The sequence below is a fragment of the Labrus mixtus genome, chromosome 3 (assembly GCF_963584025.1).
Source record: "Labrus mixtus chromosome 3, fLabMix1.1, whole genome shotgun sequence".
In the NCBI taxonomy this organism is placed as follows: Eukaryota; Metazoa; Chordata; class Actinopteri; order Labriformes; family Labridae; genus Labrus; species Labrus mixtus.
Genome location: NC_083614.1, coordinates 31,963,275 through 31,981,378, shown reverse-complemented (window position 1 = coordinate 31,981,378; position 18,104 = coordinate 31,963,275). Strand labels below are relative to the sequence as shown.

General features: G+C 38.5%; 1 protein-coding gene across 1 annotated transcript in view; it reads left to right on the top strand.

The window, feature by feature from the left end:
* Positions 1 to 16,082, top strand: part of anos1b (anosmin 1b) — a 57,325-nt gene extending 41,243 nt beyond the window's left edge. The window contains exons 7-14 of the mRNA XM_061034593.1: positions 3,174 to 3,267; positions 3,765 to 4,008; positions 7,257 to 7,395; positions 10,478 to 10,714; positions 12,263 to 12,357; positions 14,151 to 14,319; positions 14,655 to 14,887; positions 15,942 to 16,082. Of these exons, the coding sequence (XP_060890576.1) occupies positions 3,174 to 3,267; positions 3,765 to 4,008; positions 7,257 to 7,395; positions 10,478 to 10,714; positions 12,263 to 12,357; positions 14,151 to 14,319; positions 14,655 to 14,887; positions 15,942 to 16,082 (1,352 nt within the window). The remainder of the gene's footprint in view (positions 1 to 3,173; positions 3,268 to 3,764; positions 4,009 to 7,256; positions 7,396 to 10,477; positions 10,715 to 12,262; positions 12,358 to 14,150; positions 14,320 to 14,654; positions 14,888 to 15,941) is intronic.
* Positions 16,083 to 18,104: the final 2,022 nt, after the last annotated feature.

Here is an 18,104-nt window from a genome sequence, read left to right as displayed (position 1 = left end):
TCCACCTACCTTTAAACTAAATGTAAAATAGTACGATTTGACATTCTTTGAAAAAAGTGGATGTGCAACCTGTGCCATTTGTAAACTGAAACGTTTCTGGACCTCTCTTAAATCTGAACAAAAAAAAACACATATGAACAGGTGTTTTCTGACACAGTTACATGGGTTTTAAACCTTCTCGTATGTGCCTGTTGCTTTTGCAAACCACAATAAGAAGAAAACAAAGGAAAGTCAAATTCAACCCGTTTACATTTTCATTTAAACCCAAACATCCCTGCAGATAACACGAGAGATTGATCTATAAACATAAACGGACAGGACGGACAAAATTGTCAAAAGAAATTATGGAGTGGCTTAAAGAGGGTTTACTTTTTCTTTGTTCTACTAGAGGATGATTTTTGGCAGTAATGATGCAACACTGATGTGTAAAAGAGAAAAAGAGGAAAAAAAAAGGAGAAAACCTTCCAACACGTCGAATTAACCAATCAGTGTGTTAGATGAACAGATAAACTTTACTTAAGCGATCCCTTTTTCTGATTATAGATTTTACTCTAAGCTAATCTAAGGATATGAAGGCTACACAAATAAAATAAAAAGATTCCTCCAAACACTAAAAACTAAATAACCTGTCCACCTTAAAGGATTAATATGTGATTTTTCACACTTAAATATAATATAAATCAAGTATATCCTCTGAAAATAACTCTGTGAGTCATGACTGTCTACAATGGGTGTAACACCCGAGTCCCACTGTCTGTGATGTTTTCAGAGTTTTCAGAGTCCTATCTTCACTTTGTTTACATCGCCCGGACGGCCGGCTGACTCCTCCCCTTGTGTATAAAGGTTGTTTAATTGAGGGACAAGAGAAAAGAAGAATAACATACTGTACTCACTGCTTAACTGTGTTTCTAGATCACGCTCATTTCAGGTAAATTTACATGCAGTGTGAAGATACGAGCAGAATAAAGATCGCTAGCATTAGCATGCTAACACAACAATGCAGCACGAGTTGTTTTGGTTTCATGCTGGTGCTCAAGGGCGACATCTGCTGGATCAAAAAATCACATATAAAGCACAATATCTTGCTTTCATGGTTACATTTTTTTTATGCTAAGCTAAGATAATCGGCTGCTGGATATAGCCTTGTCTACAACTAACAGAAACAAAATGGCTGTTTTCTTTTAGACACAATGTGGGTTTGTGTGTATATGCACCTCTTGTGTATGTTTATGTATTTCGAGGGCCGGGGGTTAAAGGCTAAGGACACAGACTTTAACATTATACAGACCATCAGATGGGAGTCGGAGGCTTGTGTTTCCAGTTCATTAGCGTGATTAGTCAGGGGCTGGAGGTTAAGAGGTCACAAATCAGGAAGGCTGCAGATGTCAGGATGGTTAACGTTCTTCCACTGTGACCTGATGCTAACCAGAGAGAATTTGGATTTGAATAAACTGATTTCCACACTCATTCAGATGTCATGGTTTCACAGGACCTGCCAGCTGTTATTATGAGGGAATGTCTGGATGAGAAAACTCATCTTGATATCTTTATCGTGTGCAACAATGGGACTGAAATCAGCTGATTGAGGGAGCCACACAGAGAGGAAAAGAAAAAAAAGCCTCAGAGAAGAACTCGTGTTTGGTTTTTGATCTGAAAATAACTGCTGGCAGAAAGAGACCTCCTGCTTATTCCCAAAGAACAAAACAATAACGACTTCCACACACACACACACTAACAGACCAGATCCTGCAGCCCTAATATGCTGCCCTCACTTTGATCTCTGCGTCAGGGTCAGCCAAGCACAGCCCAGGGCATGTGGGAGGCCTGCAGTGGGGAATGTAGTTCTAATCAGATACATTTTGTAGTTTTAATGAAAACAGGATTTGGGTTTGAGGCTCTAATGAGACACAGAGGCCAGTGTTGAAAGAGCTGCAACCTGTATAGATTTAATCTTGGAGGCAAACAGTGACTCAGTGGTGGTCGCTTTAGCTCTGTGTTGTGGTGGCTACTGAAAATGGAGGCTTCAAGCTTCTCCTGCATTGCTTACCTTTGATGCTTTTAAATCTAATTGGCTTTGTAAACTTTAAATAAGAAAGAGAGGAAGGAAGCATTTACCCATTGTGAGTGGTTTCTTAATTTTGCTCCTCAGTTATTGGACAATTCAGTCAAGCTGGCAACCGGCCTCTGCTCTGTTGGAACTACAGTCTTAAAGCTTTTGGAAACTCAAATCCACAATAGCCTACTATTATCAAGTAAGTTAAATAAGTTAGAGTGACCCTCAGTAAATGGCTGAGGGTTGGAGTCGAAGTGCCGCTGTCCAAAGAGCAAGAGCTAAAGCCTCTGTTAACGGGACACATGATTTAACCACTGAGCCAAACTGGGTGCCCTGAAATCAGTTTGAATCCTCAACCAGAAAGTGTTATTTAAGTTTCTGTAAACTTTGTGTTTGAATTGGGTGATGCTGGATTAGTTTCCATTTTTGGCATTTTTGGTGAGCAGAGTATTGACAAAATTGTGTAAATCAGTTTACGTCTTGTGAGATGAAAAGATACAACAGAAAACTCAAAGTACTTGGTCTTTTTTTAATTCTCTGATTTTTTTTTTAATTTTCAAAATCCAAAACACAAAAAACGCCAACCAGAATTTACATTTTTAGTAAAAGTCAAACTATTAAAACTGCTTGATTAACCAAAAACTTGTCGCGTCTGGTAAGAATGCAATGTATAAAAAATACCATTAAAACTCTAAACATCTGACTCTACTCCAAGAAGAGCAGGCCAAGACATGAAATTGTGACACACATCATTAGAAAAAAAAAAATACACAAGACTTTGCAGTTGTTTTTTTTGTCTGATAGAGTTGAGTTTAGGTCCATTTGGTGATCTCTTTTCTATGGCAGGTGTTCAGGTGGTGGTTTCTCTCCCAACATTTCCTGTCTCTCCTCAGCTGTCTAATCAATACAGGTCGAAAATGCTGTTTAAGTTTAAGTATACAGATATATATGATCTGAGGTACATTCAGTGTAACTCTCACTGCATCAAACAGCTGATATTCAGCATTTTGTTTGAGGATGTCCTTAAGCCCTAAAAAAATGTACCTTCACATTTTATTTCTGCACTAAATGTTTTAGTTTTTCTCTTGACAATACCTTTCTCTGACCCTCTCACTAACAGACCCCTCATCTCCAGAACCTCCAATAAATATCAGAGTGAGCAACCAGACTGTGGACGGGGTGGCTTCACATCCAGGGACCCAGCTCACAGCAAGGTAACACACTCAACTTTTATGAACAGGTTAATTTCTCTGCTTTTTTTTTTCATCGCTTGAAATCTGAATCCTCTCAGCACTTTTTCATTCTACGAGATCACTCTTAAAATGTGGTCATGTGGAGAGTCATCGCCTGACTGATGAAAATTATAGTTCGTCTTTAGTTAATCACATCTTGCAGCCTCTTTGCTATTTTTGCACTATAATGCTTAACAAGGGCATGTGAAGTTCAGAACATGTCTTTGATTAACTGACATGTTTAATAACAGAGGTGAGGACTTTTATAGCAGCTTCTGTTAAACATGATGATGAACGGTCTGCAGGCTACACATGGAATAAATGAGCGACAGGAAATAGGAGTGCAAATATTTCATACCAAAAACATTTACCTCCTAAATAAACATGTAAGGAAGTACTTTCCTTTCTACTCAGGTACCGTAATTTGTTTACATCCTTGTTGTGATGTTGTTTGACTTGTTGACTCTCTCTCCGCTCAGGTCGAAGGGAAGTGGGGTCGCGGTGGCCGTCTTAATAAGCTGGGAGCCTCCCAGAGAGGGGGACCTTCCAGTCCACAACTACAGAGTCACCTGGACGCCTCGACACACACAGACAGCGCACAAACACACACACAAACTGCACGCAGACACACACACGGTGCACAATAACATGCACACGCGTCCCACACACCAACACACACCAGAGGAGGATAAAAAGGAGAGCAACACCAGAGTGACTCAGGGGGTAAGGATACATTTTTATAAACTTCATTATGCCACATGAAAGAATGATGTTTAAACACATGAACTGATGGGTCAATTATTAAAAAAGGATCTGTAAAGGTAATATCAGTATTTTATTTTTCTAGGTAGGACCGAATCCTATTTTGTTGTTGTAATGTGGTTTTGGCAGATTTGATTATTAAGATCGTCCCATGATGGCACAAGTCAACGGGAAAAGACACGCCGCACAGGGACACATAAAACTCACATTTAGGAATGTCCTGCTGAATGCAAAGTTATGTGGAGATGTAGTGTCACTGGTTAGATTTCTTATTTAAAGGGATACTTCACCCGTCTGCATTAATCTTTGTATCATTAGAAACCTGGTAGTATTTTTGAATGGTCATGCATCCCGCCCTCATTTTCCCCTGAGATGGGAAATCTTTGTATTTCTGAGTCTGAAAAGGAGCTTCCAGTGACGCAAAAATCGTCATATTGCGGTTAGCGGGGTGAAACTACAACACTAGTTCCTCATATTTTCGACCACTGAAGCTACAGACCAATCACAGATCAGTGGGTGGGAACTCACTCCCAGAATCGAAACTTAACATCCGCCATATTGCTCGGAAGCTGTGCTAACAGGCTCTATGGAGAAAGCTGATAATGGAGAAAAAATATAAATATAGCCGCGAGACGGCTGCTGCAGACAGACTGGTCTCGTGTCTTGGCCGCTGGCCGCCGGGGCCGAGAAACAAAACCAGCCTGTCAGAAGCAACCATCTCGTGGCTATATTGCTGGCCGCCGCTGCCAGCTCAGCAGCCGAGACATAAGGCCTGCCTGTCGGCGGCGGTGAGGACGAGGAGCCGGGGTGGACTGGTAGTGTCGGTGCTCTCACTGTCTGACATAGAGTCTGTTTTCTGACAGGAATTTACAAGATGTTAATTCCTTCTGGAAGAAATCTCTGAATCAGTTGAGGAAATGGACTTATGTGTTGAAGTAAACATGTCTGTAAACCTGACCTTAGTGGGAGTGGCCTGCGGTGCTGTGCATTCTGGGATTTGGTGTCTTTCATTCACATGAGCCAAAAAGACACTTTCTGCCTTTTCTCGGCCAAGAAGGAACCAACTTCAAAATGTATTTCACATTTCTACATATATGACCCAATGTCAATACAGATTCATGTTTCAACGGGGGAAGTATCCCTTTAAAGAAAAGGTTTTTGTTATGAAACAGAATGAGTAAATTAAAGAAAACAGGTGTTTGCCTTCTGCGTGACTGTTCAGCGCACATGCTCAAAAGATGTCATGCCCCCTGAAGCGAATTGAACATTTAGAATAGATTTCAGGTTGTCTTGATGTGGTTTTGTGATCTCACATGCTGAATAACTTTCACATTGTGTGTGGTTTTAGATCTGTCTCGACATATTTAGCTCTTACATCACTATTTGGTACGCTCTCCCTTTACATGTTCACATTCATGCTGCATGTGTTCCTTGTGGCTCCTCAGACAGACGTACCATTATCTTTGCGGGACGTAACTTTGTTAAGAGTGCTATGACAACATGCAGGCTTCACAGTGGTAATACAACATGACAGCTCGGCTGTTTATATTGACTAATGTATGACTGCAGCATGAGGGTAGCAGTAAGTGAGTGCATGAATTATAAAAGAAATATGTGTGCAGACGTAGAGTTTTTACTCCTTCCATTGAGTTTTCCCTTTTGTGAAAGTGATAACAAACATAAGACCAGGAGCATGATGGGAAGTTGTTTCTATCATGAGTCATTGTGGAGTTCTTGCCACATTTTTTGAAATTATATTTAATGCAGTGAAAACAGTCAAGAGGGTTGATTTTACTTTTATAATTACAGGTTTTGATGATGATGATGATGCAAACGAGTCCAGTCAGCAGCATCACAATACCCCTTAATCACAGCAAACAATGCAGATACTGCAGCTTAGACTCTCTCTTCAGAAAAGTACTTTGAAGAGTAACCCTCAGCTTTAAACTCACTTATAGTCTATCTCTTAAGTGGGCATTCACTTCAAAAGAAGAGAGAAAAAAAAAGAATTAAAACACATAAACATCAAGAGTTTCAAGGCTTTAATGCGAGTGGTCTCATATGGTACCTGGCTACCCTAAGTAGTGATGGCGATCCCAGACTGAGCCTGGTGGAGCCATTTATCTGTAGTCTTGTCCTCTGTTCTGTTCTGCTCGGTTGGGAGGCCTGGAATTTAAACGAGGCCCCCCTAACTAGTGTTACCTACTTGCAGCTGTCGCGGACACAGCAGCATCACAACAGGTAGGCGGGGACCAGAACAGCATGTCTGTGCTCTGCAAAATACTTTTCATATCATGTAAAGCACTTTATATTTTATTGCTCTCAATTAGCACGTGATAATACATTCCCTAGATGTGAATTAAACGTATATCCTGTCTTATTAGGAAGGTATGGAAGCCTAGAGGGACATAGCATTAAACGTGTGGTAAAAATGGGAAATTGGATGATGTGTTCAAACCTCTGCTGAATCAGTGCTTTTAAATATACATCAGCGTCTTATACATAAATGTCCTCTGACATTATGCAACCAGAATAGAAATCCAGGCTTCCCCTTTTCTGTCTCTGTTTCACAAATACACACACACACACACACACACACACACACACACACACACACACACACACACACACACACACACACACACACACACACACATGCATGTACAGCTGCAGAGGCCATATGTTTTGTCTATCTTGAAGCGTAATGGAAATACTCTAGCCTCATTTTGTCTGCTGGCCCCCCTTTAAAAAACTGCTTTTAACCTGTGATTGTCTCATTCTGTCTTAAGTGTACACACACACACACACACACACTTACTTAGACTTGTTATCATCCAAGCATCTCTGTGTTGTGACTAGCTCAAACTCACGCAGACAGACAGAGTTGATTGACTAAGAGGATGTTAATGAGCTGTCAGTCAAACAGCAGGCTAATGTAAAACAGGTCTGGCCAGTACGCACGCACACACACACACACACACACACACATGACTCAGGGTTTTTTTTTGATGATGAGGGGTTTGATGACAGCAACAGCTCTGGCTCCTGTGGTATTCCTGAGGTTGTCACTCAATTTTATACACTAGTTTATTCAAAGTATTTGAACTACAATTCACACATTTTAAAAGTCTCCTTTCAATTTTTGTGCTGAACTACAACAGACTGAAAAGAAACACATCATGTTCTCACTCTTCATTCATCTGTTACAGGCCCAGTGTGAGATGTGGCTGCAGGGTCTGCTGCCGGCTGCCTCCTACATCCTGTCTGTGCAGACGGTGGCCTACTGGGGTCAAAAGAGGCTGAAAAGTCCCAGAGTTCAAATTGACTTTACAACAATATCTCATACAGGTGAACAGACAAAAGCTTCTTCCTCATAAAGCTAAGAAATCTGTATTAACATGGTTTATTTGTGTATTTGAAAGCACCACTGTTAACAATTATTTTAAAATCTCTTCTCATTATTTTAGCGAGATGTGATTGAACTTCACTGAAAAAAATACAAAATATAAATTTGTAAAGACAGAGTTATATATTTTTGGTGGTTTAAAATAACATGCTTTTAAACCAATGTTGATGAGCATCAGTCAATGACTTTTCCATATGTTATCATGCTCATTTAAATGGGTTTCATTAGGGATGTGCAATTCTACAATTCACTCAGCAGACTCTTTTATCCAAAGCGACGTACATCAGAGAGTAAGTACAACACAAGCAAGGATCTAGAAAAAAGGGAACAATGTCAGTAAGAGCAAACGATCAGCTTTGAGTCTGATTGGACACACAGGTGCTGACAGGAAGTGACCAGAGGCAAAGCACAACATTGAGGGCAGTTCTTGAGAGCTCTAATCAGTATAGAAACCATCTTATAAGTCGTCGTTATCAAACAAAAACCATCGTCATCACCATCATCATCATCAATAATATGGAGACCATCATCATTAAGTTAGTAGGTATTCATGAAAGAGCTGGGTCTTTAGCTTTTTCTTAAAGGTGCAGATGGACTGACAGTTAAACGTCACCACCTCTGCTAGTCGGCACTAGAATTACTAACCGCTTTAACAAATATGTTGGGCCTCAAGGCTGCTCAAATGTTATGCTGAAACTGCAACACAGCCATCCGCCATTAGCCGAGGCTGTAGTCCATAGACTGGCTGAAGCTGCTCTTAATGGGCCTTCTCTCCCTGCTCTACTCTAATGTCAGTATTAGAATCCAGAAAAATGGGATAAAAATGTATGTCGGCTGTGTCAGGTTAAACTGGTTTATCTTCGGAGCGATGTGTAAACACATTTAGCACGGCCATGTGGATGTAAACCTGCAGGCAAGACTAAAGGCTCACAGCGCCAGCGCTGTTAGCGTTAGCCATACTCGGCAAACCAAATTACATAGTTTAACCGCAGACGATTATAAATCGATTGTGCTCAATTGTGACTGTTCTCTGACAGTTTTCTTACATTTAGACTCGTCAGGTAGTCTGAATTTAAATTTCTGTTAAACTGACCAGGGAATAAGTTGTCTTGGAACTTCTTGTATGTAATGTGTCCAACAAAGTAGTCCATGATATGAAGTAGGAGGAGGGTTATTACATGGTATTCAATATTTTTTTACGAATAAAATAATATGTTTTAGCGCATTAGCTTTAAAACCTTTCACTAGGATCGGATAAATCAAATACCATCATTTTGAACACGAGCGTGCTGCAGATAATCAATGATGATCGTTTAATAATCAAAAGGTAAAACGCCCAAATTAGTCTTTATAAACTGTAAAATGTGGAAAAGTCCAAATAGATTAAATAATGATCTAACACACTGTATCAAAAGAAATATGTTTAAATAGAGCCAGGTCACAAACAATACAAAACTTTAAGAGAAGTTTAGTCATTTTTTGTCAGAATAAACAGTGAAATGCTTAAAATAAAGCTCAGCAGACCAAGTCTTTTCTAAAGTAGTGTAAACTGTCTGTACTGTTTTTGTAGTTGTGATTAAGTTGTGATGTCACGTGAGGACTCCTCTAGCAAAACAATCCCAAATACAGACTCATTCTAGCTTTTAGTCCACCAGTAAACACTGAATGACGAGTCCACAGCACCCACTTATAACATTGTCATACATTAATGAGTTAAGATAAGACACTTTATTGTCACTGTATGCGATGCAACAAAATTTAGTTGGTGACAAACAGCCCAGCAGCAATCTATGAGATAAAAATAAGATAAAAAATATATTAAACCAGCAGGTTAGGCAACATACAGCAGCACACAATACATACAAAAAGTACAGGAATAATAGTTATTGCACAGAGTAACCATATTGCAGCATGTTTAAATTGTTCAATGAGTTAAGGATATTAGTACAAAGCTGCAAAGCTGCTGCATTTGCTGACTGTCAGCATATTTTTTCTGCAGACAGCTGCACTATTAAAACACACATACAGTGCAAAGTGACGATTTTAATGGTCGTCCTGGCAACAGAGGTATTTATAGGCGACCTGTTGGTCAGCCCAGCAGAGGATTATAGCCAGCTGCAGCGCAATTATCACACCACATAACAACAATTTAATATGGAACATATTGTCATTTATAATTCAGCTGTATTAATATTCGACACAGTCCATGTATTGGCCTGGTTTCTCTCCAAACTAACGAGGGTCAGTTAGGCCAGATAAGGCCAAATCCTTCATCAGAGTTAATGAATTAGAGAGAAAAGCTAGCTGACAGCTGCTACCTAGTCAGCAGTTTCTGTTATTCTAGGCACACTCATAATATAATATCAACTCCATGTGCCACATACATGCAGGGCCTGTTTAAATGTACACTCAGCAGCCAGTTCATTAGTAACACCTAGTGGATAACGATGCACTTTTACACACAACTATCCTGTAATAAATCCTCCCTGCATGAATATCGTGTCCACATTATAGAGTTAGCTTTTAAAGAGGTGTTATGTAAAATGTTTGATCACATTCTGGGTTACATTTGGCTGACAGGGTTTCCTGTGAATTTGGCCCCGTTCTCATTGATATAAACATGATGGAGAAACAGTAGAAACAACCTGGCAACATAATACTGTGAAATTAAAATGCTCCAGAAACGGCTTCATCCAAAACAATCAAACTGTTGTAACCTTTATGGAGGAAGGCTTTATTGTAGGACTCTTGAATTGGATTGGACTAGTTTTAGTAAGTTGACCTCTATTAAAGGGATTCCAAGTTTTTATGTTATGTTGTCAGTAATCTGTGTTCAGAACAGCGACCGTTTGGATAATATCTACTGGAGGGCAAAAACAGTGATTAAGAAAATGCCGCTCTAAGACGCAGATATTGAAACATGAATATCACTCCTAAAATCCATTGTTTTGTTTGAATTTCATTGTAAAAATGGGCAACAAACAAAGAAACTTACAAGCTATCCTCTCCTCTTCTCCACCAAAGGCGAACACTTCTCCAATGAGCTCCCCTCCTCCTCCTCCTCCTCCTCCTCCTCTTCATCATCTCTACCCTCCTCTCCTTCCCTCTCTTCCTCCGACCTCCCTGACTCCTCCTCCCTTCCTCACCCTGATTCCCCTCCTAACCCCGTAACCCCTGGTAACCTGCGCCTGGAGGTCGCTGCGCCTCACTACCATGACGACCAGCTGCAGGTCAAGGTGTACTGGAAGTGGCCTTTCCACGGTGAATTGATTTTTTAAAAAGAGAATACTCCAAAATATATGTGTGTTAACATGTGTATAACGTTATGTAGAGATGAGAGTTGATCTCTGGTCCTCTTCCCCTGCAGCTGTCCCTAAGACAGTCTTTATAACCTTCTCGTATGTCCTTTGACTAAAAGCATATTTTAAACATTTGAACAGATATCAATAAAAATACCTCAGTGTTTAGTTACACAATAACAGTCCATCATATTCAGAGCTCACAGGGTTGAATGTCACTCACTGTATGTTAATGTTAAGGCTCAACTTGCTCCACTGTAATTATTAATGTTAAATAAAGCAAAGTTTTGTTTTTTTAGGAGATGTTTTGAACAGATTTTCTATAAGCTCCTTAGACACCTTGGACAGCTGTTACAGAATAATCCAAGTTTAGACTGCAGCTGGAGACGCAAGGACTATAGCGTTAAAGTATTTTTGTAGACTAACCTAAAAGTAACCTTTGACAAAAAGCCAAAAAGAGATGTTTGAAAGGGAAATTGAATTAATTCAGAAAATCAGCTCTGTGGCAAACAAACGTTTTTATACTAGCAAACTTTGAATCTGAAGGATATTCCACTAAAGAGCTTCATTTTAAAGTCTTTATATGTGACACACTTAAATATAATATAAATCAAGTATGTCCTCTGAAAATAACTCTGTGAGTCATGACTGTCTACAATGGGTGTAACACCCGAGTCCCACTGTCTGTGATGTTTTCAGAGTTTTCAGAGTCCTATCTTCACTTTGTTTACATCGTTGGGACGGCCGGCTGACTCCTCCCCTCGTGTATAAAAGTTGTTTAATTGAGGGACTAGAGAAAAGAAGAATAACATACTGTACTCACTGCTTAACTGTGTTTCTAGATCACGCTCATTTCAGGTAAATTTACATGCAGTGTGAAGATACGAGCATAATAAAGATCGCTAGCATTAGCATGCTAACACAACAATGCAGCGCGAGTTGTTTTGGTTTCATGCTGGTGCTCAAGGGCGACATCTGCTGGATCAAAAAAATATAAAGCCTTTAAGATTTATTAAGCATTTATACTTTTGCAAAGTTAAACAACATCCCAGTCCACCTTTCTACAGTATAAGACTTTATTTCATACATCTAGCCAAAAATGTAATCCAAAAATCCAGTGATATGGAACTGAATGTGCCAAAATGTAAACTCATTTCAAGGTTTTAAGACCCATTCAGTAATTTATTTTTGACCTAACTAAAAAGGGTTTGAAATGTATAAAAGCATCTCTCTGTCTGTCTCCGTCACTCAGAAGAAACTGTAAGAGGTCCACCAGCTGCAGGAAAAAAAAAAAGAAAATACAAAACCGAGCCGTCTAAGAAAAGTAAATTATTATATGTGGTTACATGCTTTTAGGAGGTAGTGTGTGTGTGTGTGTGTGTGTGTGTGTGTGTGTGTGTGTGTGTGTGTGTGTGTGTGTGTGTGTGTGTGTGTGTCTGTGTGTGTCTGTGTGTGTGTGTGTGTGTGTGTGTGTGTGTGTGTTAATCCCTGTTGTCTTTTTCTTTTACAGGCAGACAGAAACACCCAGGTCCTTACATTCTGCGGTGGCATCCACATACCTGCAGCACTAACACGACAGACACAGAGAGAACAACAACTGTGCAGGTACGACCGTCCTCTCTGCGTCTTCTCTGTCCCTTTTGTTTTTTTAACATTGTGTACAGACGTATTTATGAGTGAGCATTATCGTTGGTGGATTGAAGATTAGATTTCCCCTCTTGTAACTCGGATCGTTCTTGAATTCTCTCATTCTCTTGTCGGTGTGTTTCTCTATGTCATCGTCTACTTTCTGTCTCTGTCCAACATCACTTTAACCAGAACTCTGTCACATCCCTGGCTGAAACACATGACTCTGTGCACGTCTGTTTAGTACATGCATGAATATAAAACACAATCTGACTGACATGGGAAAGCACGATTCAGAATCATCTCAGCAATAACTACTGTCCATGAAATGGAAATTTAAATAGGCAAAACTAAAAGCTGAAAAACATGGACAGATAAACTGGTTCAACTTATTTTTTATTTCAATTTTTGGCACAGTACAGAAGAAAGAAATAACAACAACAAAAAAAGAAAAAAAAGCAGAAAAAAAAACAAATACAAGACACATATTTTTTTCATTGCATTTGCAACGTCATGTCTGGACTCCATCTCTTAGTGAATTTGGGTTTTTGAAGCCTCACTGAGTGTGTTATTTGTTCCATTTCATATATGTCCCACAATTTCTGTATCCATAAGTCATAGGTGGGATGGGGGTGGGGGGGGGGGGGGGGGGTTTGGGCTTCAGCCAATTCAGCGTGATACATTTCGCTGCTGCTGTAAACAGAATTTGAAGTAAATCATTTTGGCTCCCCCCCCCCCCTATCCCTTCAGGTTTCATGCCCAGCAGGGAGAATCTTGGGTCCAGTGGGATATCAATATGCAATATTTCCCCAACAGCTTGAAATACATCAGTGCAATAATTTTTCAATTTTGGGCATGACCAGAATGTACGCACACAGTTTCCCACTTGGGCTCCACAGTTCCTCCAGCAGTTGCTAGACATCAGGGGGTTCATCTTAAATAAACTGGTTTTGAGGGAAAAACTGTGCACTTGATTTCTTCAAAGAGCGCTTTACATCGCAGCAACCTGACTCACCATTATCACGTCTTTACCTGCTTTTATCCCGGTGCTTACCTCTCATCTTAAATGATCACAGTCTCAGCCAAGTTCAGTCTTTAAACGCATATCTTTCTCTATTTAAAGCCTCAAACTGTGCCTTTTATTTAAATTGACTTAATTAGATAGATTTCAACATAATTCCAGTAAAGCGATGTTATAGCTTTTGCTTATAATCGACTTTTGTCCCTATTTGGACTTTTACATAAACAGCACAATTCAATATATAGCACTCAGTCTCATATACAATAAAATACACTACCTTAATATGATGAGGAAATAATAAAAAACAGAACCAGAATATAACAAAACATCAATTCTATTCAGAAATATAATAACAAAATCTAAATATAACAAGCTAAAAATTGAGTACAGCTCTGGTTTTGCTTTTAGCCAAAACTTGACTTTGTTATGGAAAGTTTTATATCTCGGATTTATTTTTATTTCAGTCGGTTTTTATGTTCCAGAGTTTACAGCTCTTAATGGAAAAGGCTCCAAATTTAGATTCATCGTGTTGTTTAAGTTTCCATTCAATGTGTTTGTAGTTACTCTGTTACTGTCCTGTCTTTGTTCATATCGTGAAAAGAGTACAAGAGCTACATTGTTGATACATTTAAAAAAGTATTTTAAGAAAACATGGAGCTGCTAAATCTAAAAAAGAAGATAATAATTATATTTTCAGGAATCAATCTTTTATTTTTAAAAACTCCAACCTAACATAATCTTCTCCATGCAGGGCACCCATCACACCATCACAGGGCTGTTGTTTTCCTGTAAGTACCAGATCAGCGTAGCAATACATTCCGACCCGGACTCTGATGCCGTTGCCTGGGTTACGACCCCGACTTGCTCCTCCATAAGAGTCAGAGGAGGCAAAGCTGTGCCGTGCAACACTGAGAGTAAGAGTAAGTAAAGACACAAACACACCTCCACAGTCACATGATGCGTGACCTGTAAATGTCTATTTCAGAGAAAAAGAAGTTCTCCTTTCCTCGTCTTGTTTTGAGAACATCCCAAGAGTCGTACAAATACTGTGCAAGTACTTGGGAATGATATTAATTATGACAAAATTCCAGTAGCTCTGCCAAAATATCATTTTCCAGATCCTTTTTATTGTAATCAATACTTATTCAGTCTAGCATACAAAAAAATTGACATTTAAAATCTTGGCAAATACTTTCAAAGTCCGTTTTATCACAAGTTTTTCTTCAAAAAGGTTTTGTCTCGTTGTTTGTGTTAGAGCGCCCCCCGTCAGGCAGGAAAGTGTTGCTGCGGCCAGAACGTCTCACAGCAGATTTTCAGCACGTCAACGGCTCCCTGCACATGACGCTGCGCTGGAGGATGTCCCAGAATCCACTGGACCAGCTCGCTGTCGAGGGGTTCCAGTTCACCTGGACTTTGCAATCGGGGGTTACCACGGCAACAGAAGGGCAGGAAGACACACTAATCTCCCAGACGCAGACAATCGCACCGGTGAGTTTACAATGAGGGGGTTTAAAGTTACAGCGCTGAATTCTGCCAGCAGCATTTGAAGTGTCATCATTAGAAGTATGAGGAGGATATCTGTGTGTGTGTGTGTGTGTGTGTGTGTGTGTGTGTGTGTGTGTGTGTGTGTGTGTGTGTGTGTGAGTGAGTGTGAGTGTGTGTGTGTGAGTGTGTATTTATGTAGATGTGATTTTGGCTTTTCAGTAGGTATGATGAGTCAGTAAGTCTTTTAAGGACAAGTTTCCTTCTCTTTACTTTTAATTTTACTCTTAAGAGACAGTGCCAGCATTCATCTGTACAACTAAAATAACTAAAAAAAAAAGGAACTGTTAATTCATAAAAAGCTGAAACAAGTAGTTAAAAAGGAACTAAGTAGCATATACATTTGGTCACAGGTTGGGATTTCTAGCCCCAAGACCATTTCTGTCTTCTGAGTTAGTTTGTTAGTCCTCTCCCCTAAACTATTTCATTTCATATTTCATATTTGCTCATTTCAGTGTTTGGTTTCAACACAATAATACACAACAACAAAATATTTTCTCATAATACTGAAACACTGTTCATGAGCAAACAGGAAGCAGGAAGAAGAAAACTTATAATACCTGCCCCCCTTTTCCTAATAACACAAGATACTGTTTAACAGAATAAGATGGCTAACCTGTTGTTTTCTCTTTCTCTCACAAAACAATAAAATAGAAACAATCAAATACAATCAGTTAGATTAACTCAATACAGAACCTTTTCTTTATACAGTCTTTTAAATTGAATGATAGTCGAGCAGCATTTTAAATGATTATCGAGAGAATTACATAATTTACCTCCATTTACTGAAATGCACATTTGTTTTATTGTAGTTCGTGCAAAAACTATTGTCTTCTAGGTAATGGATTACAGTTTCATACCACAGACACCAGTTAACCTTTATTAGTCATTTATTTTTTCATGGATAAAGATCCCAGATTCATTTCTTTAAAGTACTTCTGATCGTTTGCATAAGAGGAGTGAATGAGTCTGTGGACTGACTCTGCTTCACCCTCCACAGTCTCAGCGGTCCGTGTCAGTTCCTGCTCTGCAGCCTGACAGTGTTTACCATCTGCAGCTCCAAGTGCTAACAGCAGGGGGCAACAGAGGCGCCACAGTCTCCAAAACCATACATACTCCAGCCATCAACGCCACACTTTAACTGGTAATAACGATGTCACAGACCAACTAATCATGGCACCTTTTTTTAACATGTTTTCACATTGTATGTATTGTACATGAATAACATTTTTCTTTTTTTCTCAACCTTTCCCAAACGGCACTCTTCCAGCCCCCGACCCCCCCCACCCTCCCCCCACAGCTGTCACGTCTGCTCCACCATCCTTTACCAACAGTTCACTTCTTCACCGGCCTCCACAGAGCAGTTACAGTAAAATGTGACAAAAAGCTGTAAAATAAAGACACTTCTTCTCTTTAAGCTCCTTCACTCTCTCATACAAATGGTATTTTCAGTTCTGACTGTGTTGTTTTTCTTTCACTTAAATCACTTTTCAAACATCAGGAGGGGTTTGAGCTTTGCTGCATGGAAAACATCAGTGATAAATTATATTTTAATTCAGTAATCTGTTATCTGATCCAAAGCTTATGGCTTAAGTTAATATTGTTTTGTAGGAATTTGAGAAAGATGAACACTTCACCTGTACAAAGCTGCCAATTCAAATATTCAAATATATATATATATATATATATATATATATATTACAGATAGTCTTGGCAGTAAAAATGATATCCTTAAACCATGTTTTTCCCTATTTTTTTTGTAAATTTGCAGCATTTTCCAAAACAATCCTTGAAATTTGAATGTTATAAGTGCAACAGCAAAGGAGCACTGCAAACCATTTGCACTGCTGCACCTTCACATGTTATGAGATCATTTCTAATAACCTCACATTACTGAAGGTATATGATACTTGTAAAGAGAATGTGTTGTACTTGACTTTGATCGTGGAAGTAGAGATTTATATAGCAAAGACCAAATAAAAAACATAATGCATTATTCTTGCAACTAATGGGTTGGTGTGCTGAAGCCTTGACGTAAGTTCAGATATATTTTATATTGTGTGTGTTTGTTTAAAAAAATGGTTTTCAGCTACATTTGTTTGAATTTACCCCTTTAAAACATTTGAGTCTTGTATGGCATTAATCTGCATTAAGGTACACCCATTTCACTTAACAGTTAACACTTAAGACAGTTTTACACCGCTAACATACTGAAGCTATATCTGTGGTACATTTATTTGTTTTACAAAAGTCATGCCTCTTATGTTTGAAACTACTGGTGTGAAGAAACCAGACATTATCATTGTGATATGCTATGTAACTTTTTTTTGACATTTTTACTGTTGACAATTTTGTACTTAATTCCTTTTCATTTTTGACTGATAGTTTTATTTATTATATTTCTTAGTTTTTTATAAATAAAATCATCATGATGCAGTGTGTGTTGTGTAAGTGATTTGGTGGTATGGACTATAATACCATCGTCATTTCAAAATAATATTTTTTTAATATAATCTTTTGACAAGCTTACATTTAAATAAAGGATTTGCCATTGTTTCCATTATTTTTAATCTATAATAAACCTGAAGTTCAGGAATTTTTCAAAAAAATTTTGGGAAGTTTCATACTAAAAATTTGTAGGGGATTTTTTCTGGATGTTCCGTCAAAAAAAATTCTTCATTGAAACTTTTGGTAAGGAATTCTTGAGAACTTTTGTGGAAATTTATTGAAAATGTAAAGAATTTTGGAAAATATAAATTAATTTTTGGGTAATTGTAAAATTTCCAAAAATTGCCTTTGTTTTTGTTTTTTTACTTTTTCATAATCTTTCATAAAGTTATTCTTTAATTTCCATAAAAACTTTAGGAAACTTTCTTCTCAAAGTTTAAGAACTTTACATAACTTTTTTGGGAACTTTCATACTAAAAATTGCAATACTTTCTTGTTTCTTGAAATGGTTAACACTTCAGAGGTTTGCATGGGATGTCTTCAGCTTTTCCTCTCTTCGGTGCCAATATAATACCATCGTCATATCAAAATAATATTTTTTTAATATAATCTTTTGACAAGCTTACATTTAAATAAAGGATTTGCCATTGTTTCCATTCTTTTTAATCTATAGTTTACCTGAATATACTATCGTAACAATGATTTGTTAGATATT